We start from the raw sequence: 19,321 nt of genomic DNA, 5'->3' as shown, positions 1-19,321 counted from the left end.
AGCTGTCTCCTGGTGACAGATGGGTTGGCAGGGACAGGCTGAGGATGTGTCCTGCTGGCAGATGGAGGTGGATCGCTAATGAAACAAATCAGGGGGAAATGCAGTAAAAATGTTAAATATTATTAAACATCCATAGGACCACGTGGCCTGAACTCAGACCCACCACACCTATCTCTCCCCAGATTCTAGGCCCACAGGTACCTGCCACTGCCCCGAGGATCCTTCCGGAAGAGCCATCTGCTAGCTTGGAGGAGCTCAGGGGACTGCAGGCCTGAGTTTTTGGGGGTGGCCCAGGGGCCTGGCATTGTGCTGTAGGAGGCTTGAGGTGGGGAATGGAAGGGGCAGAGGGTCTGGAGTCAGACTGACTCTAAATAAAGTTATAACTTTTTATTTGACATCTACAAGATTCTGGTATCTTGCAGATTTAGAGGTTAATATGATCTCAATTTTTCAATAGTGTAACTTGCCCAAGCAAAAAAAGAAAAAGAAAAAAGAAGAAAAGAAAAAAAAAAAGGGAAGCAAAAGACCATTTGTCCCCTCACTTATTTATCAAACCTATTACAGGAGACACAAAACTTATTACAGAGAAGTGTCTATTCACATCTGTACATTAGCATTTTAACAGCTTGAGATCAACTCTACAGTGTCTTCCAACACATTAAACAATATTCAAGTTCATGGGTAATGAGAATAACAACAAGACAAGCTGTGTGAACTTGGGCAGATCGTTGAGCCTCCCCTTTTCCCCATCTGTAAAATGGGCAGAATCATAACTTTGCTCATGGGGTTTTATGGGGATCAAATGAAATCATATTTGCCAAACACCTTGTGCTGGCAGGCCCCCAATAAACTTTATCATTAGTAATTCTCTGCACCCAACTTCACTGTCCCCCCCCCCCCTGCATCACCAGCATCACCAGCACCCCCAGGGACTGGCAGGGCTATCGATTTAAAGCTCCCAAGTAAAGATGTTACCTGGGCCAGCATGTTGCCAGTTGCTGACCCTGCCTGCCGATGGGCACAGAAATGTTAGTTTTGGCTCCCATGCGTGCCTATAGGGACAACTGCTGACTGCAGCCAGAGACATCACCTCCAAGTGAAATCTCCAGGGAACTCAAAGGAGAGCAGCTTTGGTGAGAAGAAGGGCAAGAGGGGGGCTAACGTGTTGAGTGCTGACCTCGGCATAACCTCATTTTGCAGTTGACGATAAGGAATCACAGAGAAGCTAACACACCAGCTGTGCGGCTGAGTCCCACGGGGAGCTTTCATCGAAATTCACCTTCCTTAACCCACCAGTGGCTTTGAGTCAGTACCTCTAGGGGCAGGGCCCAAGAATCTGTGCCTTAGTAAGCTACCCACGTACTACACTAAGTGACCTGGTCAAAGTCACAGTGCTAATAGATGGCAGAGACATGACATCAGATGCCGTCTACCCCACTTCCCTGCCCCGTACTGTCCCTTCCAGGACACAGCTTCCCACCCAGCAAAGCCCGGGGTAGGGGTGTACAGCGCGGGCAACCTCTAGCCTCGCTCCAGGGCAAACACCCAGCCTGAAAACATGTGTTTTGCAGAGACACCTCACAAAGCTCCCTTCTGCTCCCTCTAACGTCCCTCCACCGCCCCCCCTTCCCGCGGCCAACAGGTTGTGGCCGGGCCCTGCAGAGGCAGGCAAGTTACATCACCCCAACCCACGTGGGCCTGCCTCTCCTGCTCTCTCATCGCTCACAGTCAACTCCACCTGTGACAAACTGTCTCTCCTACAAGCATGTCCTTTAACTGTTTTCCCTCTAACTTCCCTCTTCCAGTTTCTGCCAGATTTATTTAGGAAATGTTTCCATTTACCACCTTAGCCTTTCTGATGGAAACCACTTCTACCAGAGCACCAAATAAAGTGCTATTGTTGAATGAATGACTCCCTGGTTCAGTCCTCTAGCTTTGCTGTTTTATGGAATTACTAGGATAACAAGAAAAAAATTGCTATTTTTCTGTGGAGAAAGCAGACAAAGTTCCAAACAGCCAATATGAAAACCCGTTAAAACACACTCTGTACCTGTACTTTAAAGGCAGGTTGTGCAAAGCTGGAAACAGTGACTGAGGTGATGATGTCATCCCGGGGCAGGCCAGGCAGCAGACAGTTCAGAGAAGAGCCCAGATCGGGAGCCACTCTGCTTCTCATGGGAGCGGGAATGGAACGCAGGGCTGCCCTGGGCCCAGCCCTCCTGGTGCCGGCCCGCTGTTTATAAGCTGCCTTCCTGTCTACAAGCAGGAGGGCTCCTCAGATGGTGTTGGGGCTGCTTTGCAGCTGTTTGGGGACACTCACCCCAGGCACCCTGGGAACATGTTCCCCTGTGAACTCTGTAAAATGTGTATCTTTGCGTCAGGACGACAATTTCTCTTTTATTAATACATCTAAGTGACAACAGTTGATCTATTTTGCCCCTCACTTTGAATCAACTGATATAAACTGAAATGGGCTCACACCACAGCCCCTCTTGTCACCCACAGCTGCTACTCTCTCTCCCTGTGATGCCCAGTGACTCTTTAAAAATCCAAACCAAAGCCACTCAAAGGTCCTGTGTTATTTCAGTCCCTGATATTTTGGATGACTGGACTTTTGAAACCCCCAACTTCCTATTCTGCTCTTCCCCTTGTATCCTGGGAACATTGGTCCACCCCCAGCAGCCTGCCCGTGACTGCTAAGGGCCCAGCCAGCCAGCCATGATTCGTCATCACCCAGGCATTCATTGAGCACCTACTGTTGGCCAGACCTCTAGGCACTACACCTTATCCATACTTTCCCTTGGTCCCAAGGAGAGAAGCAGGAAGGAGAGAAACTGGTGCTTGCTAAACATTTACTGTATCTCAGGTGCTACGTCAGTCACATGCACATAAGTTGTCCCATTTATCCTTTAAATCAACCCGAACAGCAGATATTGTTAAGTTCATCGTATAGGTGAAGAAAACCAAGGAGCAGAAAGCTTATATAACTTCACCAAATAAGAGGAAGAACAAGAATGTGATCTCAGGTCTGTCTGACCCTCTGACCTGAGCTCCTTGCATGGAGTGTGTTCCAGGAAGACGCTGGATCAAAATGAAGACAAACAAAAAGACATGCACAGATATGTCAAGCCCCTGGGTCACCACAGGGGGCCAGGCTGAGAGCCAAGAGCATGCTTATGGCTGGTGCTGATGCGGCTCAAGGAGGACCAAGGGGAGGGGTGAAAAGTGTCCTGCGGATCCTGGCATTTGTGGGGGTGTGACAGGATGAGCAGACGCTGGCTCGCAGGAGCAGCTGGGAGTTCTGCAGCCCCCGGCGCACGTCACGTCTGGGAAGTGCTCACACAATGCCCTCATGGAGGATGCACGACACACACAAGGGCCTATTGAAAACCCACATGCAAAATGACATTTATGCATCTATGTCAACTTGGAGAGTGGTCTCTAGCGATGTGTCACAGGGCTCTATCTTTTATCATTGACTTGGGTTAAGGATATTTAGCAGTCCAGTTTTTATTTTGTGCCCCACCATGAGACATAAATGTTTTTCCATGTTGCTACGTAGTCAATATAATTATCATTTTAATGGCTGCGTAGCTCAAATTCCCAGAGTGGACGGCCCTATCTATCTCATGCCTCCAAGGAGAACCTGGAAATCTAAATAGGAAAATAATTTTTTAAAAACAAGGAAAATAATACATGAGGATGTTTATTGAAAAATTATTTATAGCATCAAAAAATACATATCCAAACCTGGAAACAACGTTAATGGCCGGCAATGAGGGGATGGTTTAGTAAATCAGAACTCAATGCAATTATGCAACCATTAAAATGATGCCAACACAGACCACATAGCAACACGAAGAAACATTTATGCCTAATGGAGAAAAAGCACAAAATAAAATCATATCTGTTTGTCTACAGTGATGTAAAATAAAGTGTGCCTGGGGGAACAGTGGCAAAAGAAAATAGAAAAATGACAACTTCTGTTAGGATGGTTGGGTGCTAAGGAATTCGTTTTTAGGAAATGTATTTTAATGTCAACATATGATTTTAACAATAAATAAAAAGCAAATTAAAAAAGAACGTAAGTTCCAGAGACAATTTGCTAAGCAAGCAAACAAACCTTTCTTCCTAAGGGGTTGGAAGCAAGAGCTTTGCTCCTCTTTTCTGCTTTGCTCCTCTTTTCTGCTTTGCTCTCTATGGGGCAAGGGCTGGACTCCAGGCGATCTAGACTCTTGTCTCCCAGACCCAGTGGGCTGCTCTTCCCCTCAAGGCCCGGCAGGGAATGCTCCTGAGAATGGAAGTTCAGTGGAAGGAGGCCCCAGGTCATCTCATGGTCTCTGCCTGTACCTTTCCAGATACATTCCAAAATATGCAGCCATAGGTTGGTAACTAGCAAGTAGTGAGCAATTTTCATTTTTCCTGATAATTCTACCAGGTTTTAAGAGCATTGTCGGCTCTCTCGCGCTGCTGTCCTACCCTCTTGGTTGGTACGCCTGGGAAAGCACCGTGGTCCCCGGCCTCTCTTTCTGCCTGCCGGTTCTGAGGCCTCTCTAAGCAGGATGGCATCTGAGGATGGAGGCGGAGCCACCTCAGTCCCCTCTCCCAGGTGAGTCTCCCTATTCTGGGAGGCCCTTTGCCCAGGAGAGCAGGATCAGAAGCCGCTGGCCAGGCAGGGCACCGCTTGTGCAGAGCAGGAACCGGGCCCTGACCCAGAGCTGCCCCGCCAGCTGACCACCCTCCTGGAGGGGGGCTGCTTGAGTCCTGGGGGTACTCATGGGGCGGGACAAGGGAGAGGCTCTGGATCCAGCGCAGCCAGGGGGCAGGATGAAGTTGGTGCCTCCAGCCATCTCCGAAGAGAACCTGTTTCTGATGTTCTCCTTTTCTGCTGCCTGAGCAGTGGCGTCTGGGTCACGGCATCTGCTTCAGTTCCCCTCAGCACTGGGTCAGCCTGCTGGGAGCACTTCCTCTGGCATTTGGCCTCAGGGGGAAAGAGGGAGGTGGGTGACTCCTCTCACAGAGCCTGGCCGGGGCTCAGGATGCAGAGACTTTCAGCCGATGGAAGGACACTGACTGTCTCTGCTTCAACTTCCTGGGCAAGCGGCCCACCCACAGGTGAAGCCTGGTCCCCCTGCACTTCATCCCAGGAGCTCAGCGGGGAGGCCTCCGGGGAAAGCGAGCTTGCTCCATCCTGAATGAGCCTAGTTTTGTTTCCAAGAGTGCGATCTGTTTAGGAATTTTAGCCCCAGGGTCACTTTTCCCTCTCACCTTACGGTTACGCTCGGAGCCCATCTAATTCCTCCTTCACCCTCCAGCAAATTCGTAAAGAGGGTCACGTCCTCCCGAGTCTTTCTTCAAGGGAAACACCCTCATTTCTTAGCCACCTTCCCAGCGGTGTGGCTTTGGGTCCCTCCACCAGCCTGGTAGCTATCCAGGGACACTGCTCCCGTCCATCTAAACCCTGGTGTGAGGTTGATGCTCGTGTTTAAAGACTCCCCATGTGGAACCCTCTTGCACTGTTGGTGGGAATGTAAAGTGGTGCAGCCACTATGGAGAACAGTACGGAGGTTCCTCAAAAAACTAAAAATAGAACTACCATATGATCCAGCAATGCCACTCAGCAATCCCACTTGACAATAGCCAAGACATGGAAGCAACCTAAATGTTGACAGATGAATGCATAGAGAAGATGTGGGGTATATATATAGATATATATATATAAAGGAATACTACTCAGCCATAAAAAAGAATGGATTAAAGCCATTTGCAGCAACACAGATGGACCTAGAGATTATCATGCTAAATGAAGTTAAGTCAGAAAGAGAAAGACAAATACCATATGGTATCACTTATATGTGGGATCTAAAATTCAAGACAAATGAACATATCTGTGAAACAGAAACAGACTCACAGACATAGAGAACCAACCTGTGATTGCCAAGGGGTGGGGGTGGGGGAGGAAGGGACTGGGAGTTTGGGGTTAGCAGATGCAAACTAGTATATATAGGATGGATAAACAACAAGGTCCTCCTATATTGCAGAGGGAACTATATTCACTATCCTGTAATACACCATAATGGAAAAAAATATGAACGAGAATATATATATAATATACACACATATATATGTATAACTGAATCACTTTGCTGTACAGCAGAAACTAACACAACATTGTAAATCAACTATACTTTAATTAAAAATTAAAGGAAGAAAAGACTCAGAGGAGTCCCACCACTCAGAGGGGCACAGACGCTCCCTGCCTCCAGGTGCTATTCCTCTCTGAAGCTGCCTGAAATCCCATCCACCTGCCTGTTGCATTTTAGCATTTTCACAGCCATCTTCTCACGCAGGCTGCATACAAACCCTCCGAGGTAGGCAGGGCTGCTGTCATTAGGTCCATTTTTCACGTGGGGAAAACTGAGGTCACACACAAAAGGCAAACTCCAGTCCAGGACTTTGAACAACAAGCCTGATGTGCCTGGGAAACTTGAGGGGCTGCATCCTGGGGGCCTCATCCGGTGCCCAGCACACAGAAGGGACCTGTGTTCTGTTAGGGGCTGAGGCCAGGGCTAAGAAGAGGGGAAGCTCCCTCGCAGGGCCTTCTGTGGCTGGGCCTGCAAGGGGCCCGGCCTGGCCTTCTGCCTGGGTGAGCGGGTCCAGCTGCGCGGAGCCGCGCTGGCCTCGAGCTCCGAGCTCCCGGCAGGCAGCACCAGCCCTCCCCCACACCCGTGCCGCTGGGAAGCAGAGGCAACAGGGGCCCAAGGCCTGCAGGGGGTTGAAAATCCTGGGAACAGAGCCCCAGCCAGCCCAACCAGCACCTCATTAGGAGGCCCGAAGCGGGGAGGGGGCACTTCAGGAACCATGTTGTTTATTTTTCTATTTTTAAACAAGCCTGAGGTCTCTGGGGCCACAAATGAAGTTATCAGAAAAGACATGAGTGGAATAAAGCCTCAAGCCAGCAGGCTGAGAAGGGCCCTGGGGACCAGGACTCTTGAAAAGCTGAGATGGGGTTTGTTTATCTTGTGCTCTGAGAGCGCAGGACTGGGACCAAGGTGCTGGGCAAGCATGTCCCCAAGCCCACTGCAGCCTGTTCCCTCTGGGCCACTGGGGAATTCGGGTGTGAGCTCTACTTTCAGAATGATCCCGTCAGTGTCACCTGCTGTGGGGAGGGAGGAGGCACCACCTCTGGAAGGAAGCCCGGGTTCACTTCTCACCTCGGCCACGTGAACACCTTTCCCAGTGGGCAGAGCCCAGCGGAGCCGGTCGGTGCACTCGGGGCACCTGGTCCCTGCCCGGCCACTGCTGGCTCTGCCACCGACAGGCCCTCCACCTGCCACAACCTCTGCTTTCTCCTCCAACAACGCGCTGGTCAACCTCGTCTTGACTCCCAGGTAGCGCTCGTGGGGAGAGCAACGAGACGCTGTGTGTACCTGGAGAGGGCCAGGGCACGTGTCTCACTGGATCCCGATGCCCTAAAAGGGGGCTCGTCCTTCCCATCTCAAAGGTTAGGAAGTCGAGGCTCTGAGGGGTTGAGTGACTCGCCCTGAAGCATTCAGACTCAGGCCCGCCTGGTTCTGGAGTTCACTCTCCCTCCACGGGGCAACTGCCTCGCCAGTGCTCTTAGGAGGTTTGAAATTTGAGAGAAACGTGGATCATTGACAGAACGAATTAAAGGCCTGGGTGGGTGTGGCTGGATGAGAAATACCTCTCAGAAGTAAGAGATGTGATAAGAAGCAAAGCGAGTAGGACTTGAGGTCAACGGTCCTGGTTTGATTCTGCTTCGAACAGCAGACAGTCACCATAGCTACCGCCCAGGGTCAGCGACAGGGTCCAATAAGATGCGACATGTGAGGCGGTAAGGGAATGGTCAGGCTCTGTACAAATGAGCATCAAACCGCTCTCCAGTTCTGCTCCCGGCCCCTTACCCCCTGCTACAATGTGAAACATGGGTGGAGCAAATTGCACCCAGGCGAGCAGGGGGAGGGCTACACATTGCCACCTTCTAGAGGTACCAGCCAGAGGCCTCTGCAAGTACAGAATCATCCACTGGGGTGCACCGGGGGAAGGGCTGCCCTTGGCCATCCCACAGGCTCCCTCCAGCCCCATCGTCCCCAGCTTAGGGGCACTCCTGTGACTTGCCCTGGAGTCTAGATAGAAAGTTGAGGCCAAGAAGGAGGGAGTTGGCCCACGGCCAGTCAACCAGAGGAGGGAAAAGCTAAAACCAGAGCGCAGAGCTCTCCCCTACCGTCCAGGCTTTCCTAACTACCTGTGTGGGAGGCATTACGCGTCCATTTGGCAGGTGAGGAAACTGAGGCCCTGAGAAGAGCAGTGACGCGCCCAAGGCTGCTGGTGTCTGTGCTGCAGCCAAGGCTGGAGGCCAGATCCCATCGGTCTGCCGCTGGCTGCTCAGGCCAGAGCAGAGACTGCGTCCCACATCACTGGGCTTTTTCTGAAACGAACCACTTCTTAATTCTTTGGCTGAATGTCTAAATAAGGATTTTTGCCAATTCTGAGCCCTGCTAACTGATGAAGTTGTCAGAAAAAGATCTAATGATGCTTGAAAACGCGGGGCTTGAGCCAGCTGCCAGATTGCCCCCCCAGCTCTGACTCCGCATCAGGGAATTAGGACCCTCCCTCCCCGGGGGGCGGGGGGAGGGTTAGTGAGTGCTGGAGGTTGAGACTCCGCTGCCTTTCATCAACTGTGTGACCCCTTTGATCCTCTGCTTGACGGCTGTAAGTGAGGATAGCTCCGAGGATGAAATGAGGTGACGTGTGTGCGATGCCACGGCACAGATTTCAGGGCAGGCTGGGATGGCAGGGGTGGGGCAGGGAGGCTGCGGTCTGAACTCTGCTGAATGGATAGAGGTGGCCCTGCCTACAGCCCTGGGTGAGCGAGAGCTGCAGTTGCCAGCTCCATGTGGGGAGGCCCCAGGTCACCCCCAGTATTTATCTCGGGAGGGAGGGCTGGGAGAGCCAGAGGGCTTCTCTCCGATGAGATGAAAGGCTCAGAGTGACCTCAGGCCCTGTGAGGCGGAGGCCCTAGGGTGGGAGCCTGGGAGGCTGGGCTGGGGTGCTTGGCAGGCCAGGCCCGGCCCTTTGTTCTCTCTCCTTTCTCAGTGGAACATTTGTTCACGCGGGAGTCCGGGCACTAGGGGTGGGGCCTGGCTTGGGGACTAGGGAATCCGACAATTCCCAGGCCTGTCTCAGGAGCCTGAGAGGCTGGGCTCTGGGAGGGGCCCTCCCGAAACGAGTTGGACCTAAGTGCAAGCCTCCCTAGTACACGAGATACACATGTGTCATCTGCCACCCAAGGGTGGGCTCGGTGGGTGACCCAGCCAGAGATGGGAAAGCCATTCCCCCTCCATCACCAACTGTCCAGACCGCCAGCTCCTTCCCATTCTCCTTCCTCCCCCTGCTACATGTACACACATGTAGACGTACATACACACACCCACACATGTTTCCTGCTTGGAAATCTTGATTTCATCCTCCCTAGTAGATGAAGAAGTATGGAGAACAAACAGGTCTTGGATGCAAATGCATTTTTCCAATTGTGGGTCTGTGGATAGAGCTTTTAACTTAGACTCGGCTTCCTCGCCTGCAGAGTAGGGAGGTACGCTGTGCTTCACAGACGTGGTGAGAAGCAAACAAGGCAGAGTATGAACAGGACTTGTAACCAAGAGGCACTTGACTAATGGCAGTGGACATTTGGGGCTGGAAAGCAGAATTGCTATAACCATCCAATCTGCTTCTTTGTTTTTTCAACAAGCCCGGGAGAATATCTAAGGGGGAGGGAGGGGTTCAGGGCAGTGGCCTAAATACAGCATGAGGATTATCACTGGGTCCAGCTGTCCTGGCTTGGGCCGTGGGTGAGCAAGACAGCCCCACCCGCTCCCGGCCTGCTGCCTTCCCTCCTTGCCCAGTTCTCTGCTCTCTGGCTGAATGTGGTGCACTCAGAGGACAGCCCCGAGCTCATGGGAGCCAAGAGGTGAATGTTAGGGGCAGGCAGGCCAGCTCCTCATCAGGGATCAAACCTCAGTCGGAGCTTCCCGAGGATGTGGTGGGAGTTCAGAACGTGGAGCATGGAAATAGCCTGGCTGGAGCAGGAGGCGTGGGTTCCAACCTTGGCTCAGGCTCTGATGGGCCCTTGACCTTGGACAGTCATGTCCCATCTGCGGGCCTTAGATTTTTCATCTGTCAAGGCGGCCGTGAAAAGGCTCTGACAAAGCTGATCCAAAAATGCACTAGGAAGACCCCCAGAGTCAGTCACTGCCATCCCTCCACCCCAGCCTCTTCTCAGATGGACAGGTGGATTCAAACTCTTCCCAGGTGTGCCATCACCCATGGAAGAAGAGAACCCGAAGGCCTTTCGGACCCCTTCCCGCCAGGGACTCCGCCAGACGAAGCAGGATGGTCATTTATAATAACAGAGTTTTCACTGGACAAATTGCTTACCCCCTTTGACCCTCTGCTTCCCCAGCTGTCAATGCAGATAATAACTCAGCCAGCCGAGGGCTGCCGGGAGAGTTGAGTGCAGCGCCCAAGTGCCGAGCCCTGACCCTGGCCCAGCCACAGGACAGTACTAGGGAGGTCCTTCCCCGGCCCCTGGGGAGGGGTGCTGTGCCCAGTCTTGCCTGACTGCCCCAGAAGCTGCTCAGCATCCTAAGAAGTTGGGAGGGGACGCCAACAGCATGACCAAGGTGTCCTGGGCTGGGTCTCTCTGGGAGGGACTGTGCCCACCGTGTAGCCTTTGTGAGCCTCTCTGGGCCCCAGCATTGGGCACTGGAGTCGAAAATCTGAGCTCTGCAAAGCCCCCAAGGTTTGTGATTCTCCTGTTTGTTCTTAACCCTGAATTTCCTGAGAAAAGGTCTTCTAAGCCCCCAAGACCTCACTCCGTATACAACATATAGTAAATGCCTAATAACTACTTCTGGGGGTGAATGGATAAGGACCGGGTGTGGGAAGCCCTATTCATCGGACTCCAAAAAATGTCTCTTCTCTGTGGGAATTGCCCTCTGATAATCAACAGGACAAAGAGTGACCTTTCCCAGGGGTCCGTGGGGAGGGAGGGGGCTCCCCGAGCAGCCTGGCTGGGCTGGAGGGCGGTGTGGGGACGGGAGGGGAGAGCAGGGAGCAAGGCTCTGAGGATACCAGCCAAGCGGAGCATCTGGGAGGTTGGACGTGGAGAGCTCTCCAGGAGAAAAGTCTGGGGGCAGCCGCTGTCTGTGTGGAAGATTCTGAAACAGCAACAATGAGGAGTGGGTGTTCTGGAAACATTTTTGAAACGTATTACTGAACATCAGGAATGCAGTTGTCAATCCTGGATAAAGATAGCAGGTTGAAACCTTGCATCTATTTTCATTCCCTTCCGACACCCACTAAAATTACAGTAAAGCAGTCTTTAGAGGCATGACCCACAGAAACAGAGAGGACACAAGGGAATTGCAGCAATTACCCAGTGACTCTTCCCCAGCTGAGCTCCAGGGTCCTGACAGCCAGAGCTTTACTCCTGTTCTTGACGGTCCTCAAGAAATGGCGCCTTCAGGGCTTCCCTGGTGGCGCAGTTGTTGAGAATCTGCCTGCCAATGCAGGGGACACGGGTTCGAGCCCTGGTCTGGGAGGATCCCACATGCCACGGAGCAACTGGGCCCGTGAGCCACAGCTACTGAGCCTGCGCGTCTGGAGCCTGTGCTCCGCAACAAGAGAGGCCACGATGGTGAGAGGCCCGTGCACCGCGATGAAGAGTGGTCCCCGCTCGCCGCAACTAGAGAAAGCCCTTGCACAGAAACGAAGACCCAACACAGCCAAAAATAAATTAATTAATTAATAAGAAATGGCCCCTTCAGCTCATCCTTCAGGGAAGCTCCCAGTCGATGAACCCCACCCAGAGACTGGAACTCTGAAACAGCTTTTTAGCAACCACTTCCCACTCTTAATTACGAGCAGACAGTTACCAAGTACCCAAGGAAGGCTTCTGACATGAAAGATGGTGACCCAAACAAGCTAGTGGAAAAAAGCACCTTGGATTACAAATCGGAGAAGACATTACATCCAGTAAAAATGAGAGCATACTATTAAAAGAAAGAGAAATAAACAGAGAATAAAAATGAGCCCTTGGAAAAGAAAATCATGATGGCAGAAGTGAAAAACTAAATTGGACATGAAGATAAAGTTGAGGAAAGCTCCCAGGAGAAAGAGCAAAGGGAGGAAGATGAAATATACGCGAGAAGAGATGGGAGTGAGTTTACTGCAAGCTATTCTAAGCAGCCTATAAGCAGGCCTCCGAGAGCCTCAGAAAAACTGGGGATAGATGGAAACCAAGCTGGAGCTGAAACCTTAGGAGCCATACCTGGAACGTCTCCTGACACCTCGGACAGGTTCCCAAACCTCTCAGTGCTTTTACAGAGTTGATGCTGGGATGAAACGTAGTAGGCACCAGGCTGTGCACAGACCATCTGCCTGAAGGAACCCCAGAAAGGGAGGTGGGAAGAGGCCGGAGGTGTGCGGTGGCCCCGTTCAGTGTGGGAGCTTCCACCAGACCCCCTGTGAGACCCCAGTATCTTCCCCCCAGGTCTTGCTGCTGGCTGTCCTGGTCCCAGAAACTAGAAACCCAGGCGGGTCACACCATGCCACTCCTCATCCGTGTTTACAGAAAGCAAGATCATTATTTACAAGAACAGAAACACTGAGCTAATTCACTTCTAAATACACCAAACAGAGCGGCAGACAAAAAGAAAACAGAAACTTCTGGGTAAAAAGGGGCAGTGCGTCCTGGCCCTGCAGGGCCTTCCTGTGGTCAGGCTTTCCCGCTAGCCTCTGCTGCCCAGGCCGCTCTTGCCTTGCCCTCCGCTGACAGACAGACCCTTCCCAATATTAACCAACCTACTTTTTCCACGAGTGAATCCAAGTTAAGAAAACAGAGCTTTCTTCCCAGATCACTCAGGACCCTGAGCCAAGTAATACCAGTACCCAGAGCTCCCTGGGGCCCCGTTCTCAATGCTTTTCCAGAGATGTGTTCTGGGCAGGGTGAGTCACCCAGCTCCCGTCCTTGGGGCCGCAGAGGACACGGGGACACTTGGGGCCCCACCTCCCATCAACCCTCTCCTTGCTCCTTTTGGGAAGTCAGCTTTCTGCTTCGACCAAGATAGGAAAGGCACAGAGGGAAACTTGAGTCCTGGATCTAAATCCCCAAATGCTAGTCTGAGGACCAGGCATGATCAGGGACAAAGTTCCTGACAACCAGTAACAGAGGGAGAAAAATAGGAACAAAAAGGGATGTGTGTGGAAAGAACTGTTATTGCTTCTGGGATTAGATCTTTCTTACGTTTTTGCTCTAAAATGAACATCTTTTAAAAATGCAATGATGATTGTGGAGACATGTTTTAAGTCCTTACTTGGCAAAATTGGAAAGTTGGCATTTCTAGCTAGTCCTTCCTCAAAATAATAATTTTTTGAGTTGGGGGGGGGGTGCGGAATTTACTGGACTATGAAGTCCAAAGTCTGGGACACAATGTGGTAGATGACACAAAGGAGAGTAAGACCAAGCTCCGGGCCAGAATCAGAACCTCAGACTCGGAGGGTGAGGAGGGCATCAGTGCACGCAGTCCAGTCTCCTCTGATACCTAGGTGTGTGCTAGAACACCCCAGCTGAATGCTTGGCCAGCCCCCCGCTTGGTGCCCATCAGGGACAGGGAGCTCATTCCCTCTGCATGCAGCTCTGATGATTACAAAGTGCTTCCTTCTACTGTGGAGAAACCTACGTCCTTGGATCCATGTCTATGCCTGGGAGCACCTAGAGCCAGGCCTTTCACCTGCAGGAAAACAGCTCCACGCTGCACCCCTCCCTCCTAGTCTTTTGCTGGGGTCTATTTGCATCCCCCTCACCCTCAGTCATTCCTTTTGTGAAGTGACTTGCTTGCGATCACTTGCCTAGCAAGTGAGTTCAAAGCCAGCTCTTCTGGTCCTGGCCCTATGCCCTGTCCCCTAGTTCTCTACATGTGGCAAAGGCTCAGTGTCCTCAATTCATGAGATGGTACTGGTTGTTCAGAACCAGTTGGAAAAGCAACAAAGAAACCAAAATGGGGAAGAAAAAAAAAAAGCAACAAGCAAAAAAGTCAGTGTGATCCCAATAAACACTTCTATATCCACATTAAAAAAAAAGTGTGGAAAGAAATAAGGCAAGATGATCATGACAGTCATACCTTGAGGAGGCTACCTGACGATTTTTACCATATTTTTGCTTTTCTGTCTGTGTTTTCCAGTTTTTCTGCAATGATGTGGTTTTTATTTGTAGGATAGAATAAAATAATGACTGTTTAGAAGGATGAAATAAGAAATGTAAAATTAATCTCATCCTAAGACCCCATCTCAGTCCCCAGCCACTGTCCAGTGAACAAGCTCCTGGGGCTCTAGGGCTCCAGAGATGACGCATATTGTGGCCTTGCCCTGGGGCGGTGGTCCGCCCACAGACCCTCACACATCACAGCACTTTACAGCAGCCTGACATTTCTGCTGCATCGGCCCCCAGCCCTTGTCTGCCAAATGATGAGCCCGCGGCCAAGCAGACCCCAGACCACCCCGGGTTGTTGCCCAAGTGCTCCTGCCCATCTGCCCCTCCTCCATTCTTCTCCAGCCTTGGCGGCCCCACCCCAGACCCCAGGTGGAAGAAAAGGGAGAGGATGGGGAGCAAAATGGAGGGTGCAGAGGACCATGGCTCATCCCTGCAAGGTCTGTTACACAGCACAGGGTGTGCATATTGTTTTACAGACCGGAGATTAAACTTAGAGGGGAGATGTGTCATCCGTGGAGTGTGATGGAGCTGTGCCCAGACCCAGCCCTCTGACCTAGTCCAGTGCTTTCTCCTCTGGGGCTCAGATCAGAGCCCCCAGGCGTGACTAGGGTGCGCTGGGTCCATCAGAGTGCTGGGGCCGCTGGTCACGCAGCACCCTCCGTGCCAGCCCTCTAGGGCGGGTCTTTGCCAGCTGCTCCCCAGGGCTCCTGGCAGCCCCAGACACGTGTCAGCACCGAGCCAAGCCCTGATTAGAAGTGCAGGCCCGGCCGAGGGGTCAGAGTCCTGCCTGACTTCCAGGCTCTGCCGTGTCATGTGGCCCTGGGTGAGCTGTCTCCCTCTTGGGGACTCAGTTTTCCGATGGATAAAACCGGAGCGGAGAACATTGGAAAGTGACTAGACCGGTGGTTTCTAAGTTTCTTTCCAAGCTTAGCATTCAGATATTCTGGGACTGAACAGTGACACCACCGCCCGTCCAGGGAGGGGAGGGCAGAAGCTCCCCATTCAGCCTTGCCTTTGGGCTGCCCCTCAGCCTGGCTCCCTGAGTGGAGAGTCTAGGTCTGGGAGAAGTCCCCCACCTTGTGTCTGAGTGTTTGCGGGTGCGGGGGTGTGCAGGGCTGTGTGTGTGAGGAGGGTGTCCCCGGAGGACAGGCTCCCCATCTTGTATCTGGGACGGACACATTCTCCAATGATGTCACCTTTCTGAGCTCCCAGCTACCCTCGATCCCACGCCCCTTCTGGTTCCCTTGTCTTCTCAATTCCAGCCTCTATCGCAAGTCCCGGGCTCTGTGTTCCTTCTCGGTCTCTGCCCTAGAACAGGTCTGTCACTTGGGAGGGGCTGCCCCTGCCCCCCACCGTCTCTCCCTCAGAGCCCCTCCTGCCACCCCGCCCCTGGCCCTCTTTAAAGAGGCGCCCACAGCTCTCTGAGCCTGTCTTGTTCCAGACAGAAATGAAGATGGACTCTCATTGCACAATGACACCTTCAAACCATTATTCTGCCAAGATCCGAATGAAAAATCGGGAAGCCTGACACTGCTGTGATTTGTTAACCTGGCATTGCCTCTCTATGCTTTGCACAAAGTTTAATTAAAATCTCAGGAGTGATGATTGGGGAGCCCTTTTATCGTGCACCTCTGGGCTCTTCCAGGGACCCTGGGGGAAGGGCAGGGTCTTTTCACAACAGGGACAAAAGCTCAAGGACGGTCCCTAAAAGATTGGCAGCTCGTGCAAAGCACAGCCTGTTGGAGTGCACAGGGCCTCAGGGAGCACATGGAATCTGAGCCGCCCCACCACTCCACCCATTTCACAGGTGAGGACACTGAGACCAGCGCTTTCCGCGCCTCAGCAGATCCCAGTGAGGCCGCCCCCACCCCCTCCACCCCCGCCCCGGACTCACCCTCAGAGCCGGCAGGGAGCTGACCTGGTCCATGGTCAAGGTGGCCTCCTTGTAGTACTTCCCGGGGGGACAGAGCTTCAGGAAGGAGCCGTGGACGCTAAGAAGAGAGGCATGGTGGGCTGGGAGTGGGGACCAGCAGGCCCCCTCTCCTGCGGGCTCTCTTTGGAGGAAGGGGACTCAGAATTAACTGACACAGAGAAAGCAGTTATAGATCATTCCACCCTTCCAGAAACATCCCTTGTGCTCCAGTGTGCCCAGCGCACCGTGGTGGATGCAAAGATACGCCAGGCTGGAGGAAAGGTATGTGAATGTGCTCTGTAGCCTGAACACAATCTACAAGTGCACCGGAAGGGACTTCTGTCCTCTCTCGCTCCAGTCCCTCATTTACGATGGAGAAACCAGCAGGGCCTTGGGGACGCCAGCGTGCCACCCCAGGCCATCTGTCCAGCCCCACCCTCAACTCAGCTCAGAGAAAAGAGGTCGCTCGGTGGGTGTGGCCGAGTCAGGATTAGAACCCAGCTGCCTGCAGCCAGCAAATCACACAGCCACCCGAGGCCAGCGAGCTGATTCCAGACTGTGGGACTGAACAACTGTCCCCATCGATCCAATAATCAATGTCTGTCTGCAGGCCTCCTCACCGCTCCGAGGGATTGTGTTTACAAGGCACAGGCAGGTAGAGGGGGAAATGGCTGTGTGAGCACTAAGAGGAAGCAGGCAGGAGAGAACTCTGCACCAGGCCAGGAGAGGAAGCCCTTATCCTGTGGCCCTCCCGGTCCACATTCTGGAGAATGAACTCTGTCCACCTTGTATGGGGCCCCAACTGTCACCAGAGACTTTACACCGACAAGTTGGGAAGGGAGCCAAGAAGTGGGGTGTGAAATGGGGGAGGAGAGACAGTCTCCAGGAAAGTATGGGTGGGAGGAGGGACACTGAAGGACAGCAAGGAGGAGAGGAAAGCCACCGCACCTGAAGGGTCCAGTGGCCTACAAGGGGAAGGGGCGCTGGCAGTGGCCTGTTCCAGTCCAAAGGAGCATTCGATCACTGTCATTGTTAGAATTGCTGTTGTGGGGTGATAAAAAGCAGACTGACTTTCAGTACATTTTATTAATTTTTAAGACTTCTCTGAGGCCGGGCACCTGTATGGCCGTTGCCCAGGGTGAGCTACTCCCGCCGTCCCCCACCCTGGTCCCCCACTGGGAGTGACTGCTGCACGCTGCCAGCTCGCATGGACATTCTTCGTGGAACCTGCAGAACAATCTTGAAAGGTAGGGACCATTACCTCACTTTTACAAACGAGGAAACTGAGGCTCAAGGAGGTAACCTAACTTGCCTTGTCTAAGGTCACACAGGGGTAAGCGTGAAGCCAGAGCTGCAGACGCCAAAGCTCCTTCCCCAGGAGCCCAGAGAGGGAGGTCTCAGAAGGACTGCAGGGGGAAAAGAAGGAACCTCCACTGCCGTTACCACCCCCCTTCCTGTTTCCCAAGCTCTGTGTGCTGAGTGCATTCAAGCATATTAGCTCATTGAATCTTCCCAGCAACCCTGCGTGAGAGGTATAGGGGTGATCATTTCCACAGATGGGTAAACCGGGGCTCAGAGAGTTGAAGGGGTCTGCCCAAGGTCATGCAGCTTGGAAGAGGTAGAGTGGGGTCTGAACCCTAAGCCAGGCTCTTTGGGCTGTACTGCCCACCTCTAAAGGGTCCACCTCCCACCCAGGTGAAAGACTCTCAGGCCCAACCCCCCACCCTGAAGAGCCTTCTGGGTTAGGGGGTGCTGTGAGAGGGCCCTGCCCGGACTTCATGCCTTCCCAGGTTGCCGAGTGGGTGGGCTGCCCGCAGATGAATCGTGGCTGTGTCTCGGCTGCCACAAAATGCTCTGCTCCTCCAAATATGGATCAGCTAGCGCTAAATGGAGCTCTGATTTCATCACTAATAGACTCAAAAGTCAAAGCCATTCGAAAAACTCACACATCCCGCCTGCCAGCAAGCAGCCCAAGCTGCATCTCCCTGCCACACCTAGCCAGACAAGGGGAGGGGCTGTCTGCGGGCTCGGAGGCTGAAACAGGGAGGAGACCAGCTCCGCTGCTCTCGCTCTGTGGTACTTGGACCTGCCATGTCCCCTCTGGGCCTCCGTTTGCCCTCCGTACAATGAGTCTCAGTCAGCCCCCTCCATCCTCCAGTTCAGGCATTCTGGACCCCTCTCTGGCATCCTGTCCAAATCCTTGCCTCTGAGGCCCTCCAATTTAGCCTTTTTCTACTGGGTCCCACATTAGAATCACGTGAGGAGCTTGTGAAAGTATCCGTACTCAGCTCTAGAGATTCTCATTCAAGGCTAGCGTGGGGCCCAGGCACCTATAGGTTCTACATGCTTCTGTGTTTGTATTTTACAGGCAGGACTGAGAACCCGGCTCCAGTGAAAGCCTCTAATTCCACACCTTCCACCCAGCCTAGGCTCCCCGCCCTGGGCTTCACTCCCAGCCCATGGGGTCAATTGTTCTTTGCCCCATGGTATGGCCTGCAGGTATTTTATAAATGGCCCTATCTTTAGCTTGAAAAATGTGGCTTTTAGTCCTATGATCTGCTACTTCCAAGCTGTGTTACTTTGGGCAAATCACTTCATTTCTCTGAGCCAGTTTCCTCATTTGCAAAAAGGAAGTGATCATACCATGAAAATAACAGCTACCACAGTCTCAGCACTGATCCCTGTGCCAGGCACTGCTCTAACTCCTGACACAGATTTGATCATCTAATTGTCCTAATAACAATCATGTGAGATTGATACATATGATACTTTTTGTAAGTGTGGAAACTGAGGCTCACTGAGGGTAAGAAACTCACTCAAGATCACACAGCAAGTAAATGGCAAAGCTGAGCCTCGAACTCCAGCCTTTGGCTTCCAGGAAGCAAGTGTGTAACCACTCTGCCTGCTGACCTTCTGGTGCTCCAGGAGGACCAGGAGCTAACGGCCAGGACAGGGCCTGGAGACTGAAAATTTTGGGGACCTCAAGGTTGCTAAGAGGATAGAGGGGCCTTATGGCCAGGTCAACCTGAGCAGGAGCTAGGGGCAATGCTTCAGGCTCCCACATCAGATCCACCCCGAGCCCTAGATCGTGTCAGGAGCCATCCCTGAGTGATACCGCG

General features: G+C 52.5%; 1 protein-coding gene across 7 annotated transcripts in view; it reads right to left on the bottom strand.

The window, feature by feature from the left end:
• Positions 1-19,321, bottom strand: part of CIB4 (calcium and integrin binding family member 4) — a 97,923-nt gene that overhangs the window by 24,571 nt on the left and 54,031 nt on the right. For all 7 annotated transcript variants that reach the window (XR_014234867.1, XM_082357056.1, XM_082357057.1 and 4 more), the window contains one exon: positions 16,185-16,281. Coding sequence is in view for 6 of the 7 variants with exons in the window: in XM_082357061.1 (XP_082213187.1) it covers positions 16,185-16,281 (97 nt within the window). In the remaining variant the exon portion in view is untranslated. The remainder of the gene's footprint in view (positions 1-16,184; positions 16,282-19,321) is intronic.

Source organism: Balaenoptera borealis, assembly GCF_965194805.1.
Source record: "Balaenoptera borealis genome assembly, chromosome: 15".
Lineage (NCBI taxonomy): Eukaryota > Metazoa > Chordata > Mammalia > Artiodactyla > Balaenopteridae > Balaenoptera > Balaenoptera borealis.
Note: the sequence above shows the minus strand (reverse complement) of the source record. Positions and strands in the feature narration are given on the sequence as shown.